The sequence below is a fragment of the Gekko japonicus genome, unplaced genomic scaffold (genome assembly GCF_001447785.1).
Source record: "Gekko japonicus isolate JY-2015 unplaced genomic scaffold, Gekko_japonicus_V1.1 scaffold6714, whole genome shotgun sequence".
Taxonomy (NCBI): Eukaryota; Metazoa; Chordata; class Lepidosauria; order Squamata; family Gekkonidae; genus Gekko; species Gekko japonicus.
The window spans coordinates 16,659-23,892 of NW_015171708.1; the positions used below are offsets into that span (position 1 = coordinate 16,659).

Consider the following 7,234-nt stretch of genomic DNA (forward strand, 5'->3'; position numbering starts at 1 on the left):
GGGGGGGGGGCAACAGTGGGAAGGCTTCTAGTGTCCTGGCCCCACTGCTGGACCTCCTGGTGGCACCTGGTATTTGTGGCCACTGTGTGACACAGAGTGTTGGACTAGACGGGCCACTGGCCTGATCCAACATTGGCTTCTCTTACGTTCTTATTCTGGAACAAACGTCTACAATCTCCTTAGTAAGGGTCATTGTAGAAGAGGTTCCATAAGTGTACGGAATTTGAAAACCACCAGGCTACAGAACTCCAAAAATTGATATCCCGCCATCTCATTCTCATCATGACGGTACGAAGCGCCAGAAACCAGTATGAAGCTCCAGAGACAATTTTAAATCTTTGCGTTATTTATTCCCTGTATTTTTTGGCTGTACCGTATGCTAGGACAAGTCTTTGGAACAAGAGGCAAGACACAAATAAACGTCTGGAACTCCAGAGTTCTTTCCAATATGTAACAAAAACAAACGAAGGGACTCCAACATACTGTTTGGCCGACAGATACAACTCTGATAGTTTACATCAACGGAATATATTTGTGTTTGGCTACTGGCGCTTTGCCGAAAAGGTTTGTTGCACCCGACATAAAGACAGAAAATAAAATGCATCTCGCGTTAAAGGAAATTAAAAAAATAATAATACGAAAAGGTCGATTATAGGCAAATACAAACATAGGAAGCTACATGGATACAAAAAGTTTTAAAAAACGAAATACTGCCTTGGTCAAGTCATTGAACGTGTTCAACCATCGAATAATCCACCGACTGGCAATCCTTAAAAAAACCAAAACACATTGCACAAGATCTATTCGTTCTTGGTGGACTTATTCCTTTCGTACCCGTTATGGAACCCCTTTGTACCATCCGGGCCTCTCGGTAAACGCAAGACCCCGACTGGCAACCCGACTGCGTTCTGTATTTTGGAACTCAGAACCGGGCTACCGATGGGACTTTTATCATGTGTCAGAGTTTGAGCTTGCCGCCGCCTTTGAACCCACGGACTACTGGACGGGGTGATGCTGCTGTCTGAAGAATAATCCGTGCACCTCCTCAGCATTTCGGGACTCGTGCTGAGGCTCAACCTGCCGTCTTCAGCCAGTGGAGACATCCTGGGAACTTTGCGCAACAAAGAAGGGCTGTTCCAAGGACTGGACCTCGGTGAGACGCTCGGGCTAAGGTGATTGTTCTGGTAGGTGGGGGGGCTCAACTTGTTCAAGGCACTGGTTCGGCGACCCGACATGGGCGACGTCGGGTTGCTCTCTGGCTCGGAGGAGCTGTTGGTTGAAGACTCGTCGCCAGCATACTGCAGTTCTTCCACTCTCTTGTTCATTGACCGTGTTTTGGCGAGACCCTTGTCGGGGTCTTCTTCGCGGGTCTTGTCTCTCGGAACTTTCTTCTTGGGGGGCTTCATCCCAATGAGCACGACCTTCATGTCCGTCTCGTTGTCCGCAACACACATCGACTCGTGCGCTTTTATGGCGGCGTCCACCTCTTCAAACTCCACGATGGCGCATTCCTCTGTTCCGACTTGGCTGTATCGGCTGCTGAACGTCTTGATGTCGGGCGGCAGGTCCCTACCGGGCTTGAGGATGCGAACCGAGGCGATGACCCCGAATTTGACAAACGCTTTAAGAAGATTCTCCATCATCTTCTCCTGCACGCATCCGTTCGCCTGCCTCTCGCCCTCGCGACGAAGGTCAGACGCCGGGTGGATGTCGTAGATGAGCAGCATCTTGCTGGGGAGATTCTCGCTGGCAAATACGGGAACTGGCGTGTTCCTTCGAACTTTTCTGCTGTCTTCGTTCAGCTCCAGGACTTCAGAAAATTTCAGGGCGTACGCAGTTGTTCTCCAGTCACGGGTCAGGTGCTTTACCTAGAAGAAACAGTGGCACTTTCAGGACAGCAGAAATTTAACTTTATTTACCTCCTGCCAACCTAGCAGTTCGAAAGCAAGAATTTGCAAGTAGATAAATAGGGACCACTTCGGTGGGAAGGTGACAGTGTTCCGTGCGCCTTGGTGTTTAGTCATGCCGGCCACATGACCACGGAAACGTCTTCGGACAGCGCTGGCTCTTCGGCTTTGAAATGGAGATGAGCACCGCAACCCTAGAGTCGGATTCGACTGGCCTTCGAGCAAGGGAACCTTTACCTTTTTTACCTCCAGGGGTTGTTTCCTGCCGGGGCGCCCTGGAGTGGCGCTCCGGCAGACACAAGCCCAAGCCCCCCCGGGGGGGGGGGAATTAAATGCCTGGCTTCCCAGCCCAATCTTCTCCAGGTGCCCCGCAGCCGCGGAACACCTGGAGAAGATAGAGCAGGGAAGCCAGACATGTCTCCCCGCGGGCTGACTGGAGAAGGAAGAGGAGGCGGGAGACATGCCCTCATTTCTCCCTGAGCCTCTCTGCTTTTGCGGAGAAACTCAAGGGGCGTGGCATATGCGAATTAGTTATATGCTAATGAGCTCCTGCACCTCTTTTTCTACTAAATGACCCCTGTTTACCTCACATACCCCACCTTTCTCCCCAATGGGGCTTACAGAACTTTCCTCTGCTCCATGTTATCCTCACAACAACCACCGCCATGTGAGGTTGGTGAGGCTGAGAGGGTGTGACGGGCCACAGGGTCACCCAACGAGCTTCCACGTTGCTGCATTTGTATTTATTTAAGGAAGGCCTCCCCCACTTTTCTCCCCAGTAAGAACCCAATATGGCTGACAAACGTTCTCTTCTTCTCCATTTTGTCTTCACAACAGCCCTGTGAGGCAGGCTGAGCGAACAGTGTGTGACTGCCTCAAGGTCACTCAGCAAGCCAACGTCGCAGAGCAGAAAAAGAAGAGTTTGTGTTTATACCCTGCTTTTCTCTCCCTTCAGGAGTCTCAAAGCGGCTTCCTGTTGCCTTTCCTCTCCCCAAAACAGGCACCTTGTCAGGCAGGCGGGGCTGAGAGAATTCTGAGAGAACTGGGACTGGCCCCAGGTCACCCAGCAGGCTTCACGTATCTCAAAGCAGCTTACAGTCACCTTTCCCTATCTCTCCCCCCAACAGGCACCTTGTGAGGCAGGTGGGGCTGAGAGAGCTCTGAGAGAACGGTGACTGGCCCAAGGTCGCCCAGCAGGTTTCACGGGGAGGGCGCGTGGGGAATCAAACCCAGTTCTCCAGATGAGAGTCTGCTGCTTTTAACCACGACACCACGCTGGCTCTCTCTCCCCATGCTGAGTGATTCGAATCTGGTTCTCCAAGATTCTAGTCCGACACTCTTAACCACTACACCACACTGGCTCTCTTTCCTGAAGTGGTTCAGCGCTGCCACAAGTCAGCTCTACGACGGGAGACAGCCCTAAGATTCACCAGTGGTCTCCAGCAGGAAGTAACTGCCTGTGGAAAAGCACCCGAGGGCCAAAGTTAGGGGAGTGTGTCTCCTTGTTCTCTTTTATCTACTAGAAGGCTACAGCAGGGGAAAGTGGGGACCCGCGTATAGAGATGTGAAGGCCCGGAAAAAAACCGGAAAAATTCGGGGGGGGGGGAACGTTTTTTCCCCGTTTTTTTCCTGAAGGCTTTTTGTTTTTTTCCGAAAAATTGGAAAAATTGAAAAAAGAAAAGAAAAAAAATGATTATGGAACGTTTTATTTTAACATGAGGAATAAAATATTTTAAGACAAGGTGTTCAACTATTTTCCAAATCATTTCTAAAATATATATAGATGGTATCAGATTGATCTAATTTCTGTGCACTGAAGACAAGCAAGTCCTAGGTTACAAACTGAACTCTCCAATGCAAGGACAAGATGCATTTCTTCCTTTAGGAGGTGCGATTGTCAGCAGAAAATAAAAAAGGTTTCAGTTTTGTTTTTGCATGTGGGTGGGTATTCTGTTTGGAATAATTGTTTGGATACACTATATTTTTAATATGCTAGTTGTGATACTTTCATGCCAAGTAAAAATGTCCATAGTCATATTTTATGTTCCTAAAGTAACAGAATGACTTTCAGTCTAGAAAAGACAAAAGAATTGAAAAAAAGAAAAGAAAAAAAAATGATTATGGAACGTTTTATTTTAACATGCGGAATAAAATATTTTAGGACAAGGTGTTCAACTATTTTCCAAATCATTTCTAAAATATATATAGATGGTATCAGATTGATCTAATTTCTGTGCACTGAGGACAAGCAAGTCCTAGGTTACAAACTGAACTCTCCAATGCAAGGACAAGATGCATTTCTTCCTTTAGGAGGTGCGATTGTCAGCAGAAAATAAAAAAGGTTTCAGTTTTGTTTTTGCATGTGGGTGGGTATTCTGTTTGGAATAATTGTTTGGATACACTATTTTTAATATGCTAGTTGTGATAATTTCATGCCAAGTAAAAATTTCCGTAGTCATATTTTATTTTCCTAAAGTAACAAAATGACTTTCAATCTAGAAAAGACAAAAGAAATACTAATGTAGCATTTTTTTCAATTTTTCCGAAAATGTCCGTTTCCCCCCGGAAAAAAAACGGGAAAAAAACGGGGGTTTTTCCGAGCTTCAAAATTTCTGGAAATGTTACATCTCTACCCACGTACAGGGGTCTCAATCCAGTATGGTATAGTGTTGGACTAGAATCTGGAAGACTTGGGTTAGAATCCCCACTCGTGCCGTGGAAACTCGCTGGGTGACCTTGGACCAGTCACATGATAGAATCACAGAATCGTAGAGTTGCAAGGGACCTCCAGGGTCATCTAGTCCAACCTCCTGCACAATGCAGGAAATTCACAAATACCTCCCTCACACACCCCCAGTGACCTCTAAGCTGAATTAGTGTGAGGTAGCTCACAGTTTTTAGCCTCTGGCTCACTCATTTTTTGTCCCAGCTCAGGAAGGGATGGCTCCAGCGCAAACTAATTTATGCAGCAGCCAAATCGCTCGCTCACAACTTCAATGCCAGTAAGTAGAACTTTTGCTCACAAGACCCCGCAGCTTAGAGGGAGCATTACCAGTGAGTGACCCCTGCTCCACACCCAGGAGGTGACAAACACTCCAGGATCCCCGGCCAAACTGGCCTGGAGAAAAATGGCTTCCTGACCCCAAAGTGGCGGGCAGCATTTCCCTGGGCGTGGAAGAAAGGGCCACGAGAACTAAGCACTGAGGCAACCCTTCCTGCCTTCCCTTCTCGTGATCGGCCCAAGTCCACAGGATCGGCATTGCTGTCCGATGGCCATTTGAAAACCTCCAAAGACGGAGAGCCCACCTCCTCCCGGGGAAGCCTGTTCCACTGAGGAACTGCTCTGTCAGGAAGTTCTTCCCAATGTTGAGCCGAAAACTCTACTGATTTAAATTTCAACCCGTTGGTTCTGGTCCAACCTTTTCAGCCTACTGTAACTCACAGGGTTCATACTGTGAGGACAAACGGAGGATCCGAGACTGATGTTCTCAGTCACTTTGGGCCCCCGTTGGAATGAAAAGTGAGGAAGAAATTCATAACAATTACAAACTAATAGGCCACAAGGTGGAGGTCTTGGGCAGATACGGACTCTAAGAAGAAAAAAACCTCCGCAAATGCCGCAGATCGACCCGAAGACTAGCTAACCTTTTTGAAAGAGGTCAAGAGCTTCACGCTGACGTAACCCATCTTGTTCCTCCGGACGTGCTTCAGAAGGAAGGCGTCTTTCTCGAGGTTTTCGTCCGAGAAGTAGTACTCAATCTGGGCTACCAGCTTCAAGATGAGATCTTGGTCAGGAGCGGTCCAGTTGTGGCCAAAGTCTTCCCCGTCGTTTTCACCGCCACTGGAACAAAGAAAAGAAAGGGGGACTGAATCCACCCGGCCTCTTGGATCTGCTTGCCAGCCACCTTTTCTCCAGGCAAGGAGGGGCATTCCATAAACAGTGCGATCAGATTGGGGTTGAAGAATCAACCAGAATTCTTTAAAAAGAGAACTGAAGCTCAGCCGAAGTGTTAACAGGACACATTTAATAATGCAAAACTACCCAGCACAGTCTAACTTCCCGTAAACTATAAGCAGTCGTACACAGCACAGTTCCTAATCCTTTATCTCAAGCAGGGGTCATTTCCTGCGGGAGGGCACAAGAGCGGAGCTCCGGCAGTAAAGAGCCCAGGGGGCGGGCAGATGCAACAAGCCCCGCCCCCTGCTCCCAGCAGCCCTCAGTCAGAGCAAGAAGCAGCCAGGTAAGCTGCAGAGCCCGTCCCCCCTGTCCCCGTCCAAAACAGTCCAGTGGCACCTTTAAGACCAAGTTTTATTCAGGTACAAGCTCTCCCTCTTCTGTGAGGGCAGATCTGCACGCCCCCCCCCCCGATAGCTAGCAATCCAAAACAGTCCAGTGGCGTCTGAGCGGGGGTGTTGCCTTCTGACACGCTTCCGGTGATGTCAGGGGGTGTGGCCTATGCAAATCAGTTGTGCTAAATGAGTTCCTGCACCTCTTTTTCTATGAAATGACCCCTGAGCTCAAGTAACTTCGCGAGACATTTAGTACAGTGCTTTCCTTGGTCACAGATCCAGAGGTGTTATCCGTGTTCGTCTCTTGCTGCGAAACAGTAAAATCAGAACTGGAATTTATACGTCCACTTGACTCAGCCAGACTTGGATTGAATAGCGACAATGCCTAAGAAACAAGGTGACTCTTGGATGGGGTCGTGATTACAGTGTCCCCTCTAAGCTGAGTTAGTGTGAGCTAGCTCACATTCTTTTAGCCTCCAGCTCACACATTTTTGTCTCGGCTCAGGAAGGAGGGCTCCAGAGCAAACTAGGTTAAGCAGCAGCCGAACCGCTCGCTCACAACTTTAACGCCAGTAGCTCACAAAGTAGAATTTTTGCTCACAGGACTCCACAGCTTAGAGGGAACGCGTTGCCAACAAGCGGGGAAGTTCTTGTGTCAGGACCCACAGCCAAACAACGAAGTACACGCTTCCAGGAAGGTTTTACTTTTATTGAAAAGCCATAGATGCAATAACACGAACACTGTTAGGAATGGCGGGCTACCTGTGCGCATGATAGGATATAGGGCATTCGTATGGCCCCCCCTCCCAGCAATACCCAATTAGGTGGGTTCCCGCGCATGGACAATGGCGAGAGTCTCTAACAGTAGCGAAGCTGGGAACCAGAACGATCCCACGGAAGGTAGACAACACAACTCCTCCAGTAACTCTTAATAGATAAGCACAGGGGTCATTTCCTGCAGGAGCGCACAAGAGCGGAGCTCCGGCAGTAAAGAGCCCAGGGGGCGGGCACATGCAACAAGCCCCACCCCCTGCTCC

At 48.7% G+C, this 7,234-nt stretch overlaps 1 protein-coding gene across 1 annotated transcript; it reads right to left on the reverse strand.

The window, feature by feature from the left end:
* Positions 1 to 342: 342 nt before the first annotated feature.
* Positions 343 to 5,745, reverse strand: LOC107117865 (la-related protein 6-like). The gene is made up of 2 exons (XM_015420028.1): positions 5,553 to 5,745; positions 343 to 1,868 (listed from the first exon to the last, which is right to left on the reverse strand). The coding sequence occupies exons 1-2, from the start codon at positions 5,592 to 5,594 to the stop codon at positions 801 to 803; spliced, it is 1,110 nt and encodes a 369-aa protein (XP_015275514.1). The 5' UTR covers positions 5,595 to 5,745; the 3' UTR covers positions 343 to 800.
* Between the last annotated feature and the right edge of the window lie 1,489 nt (positions 5,746 to 7,234).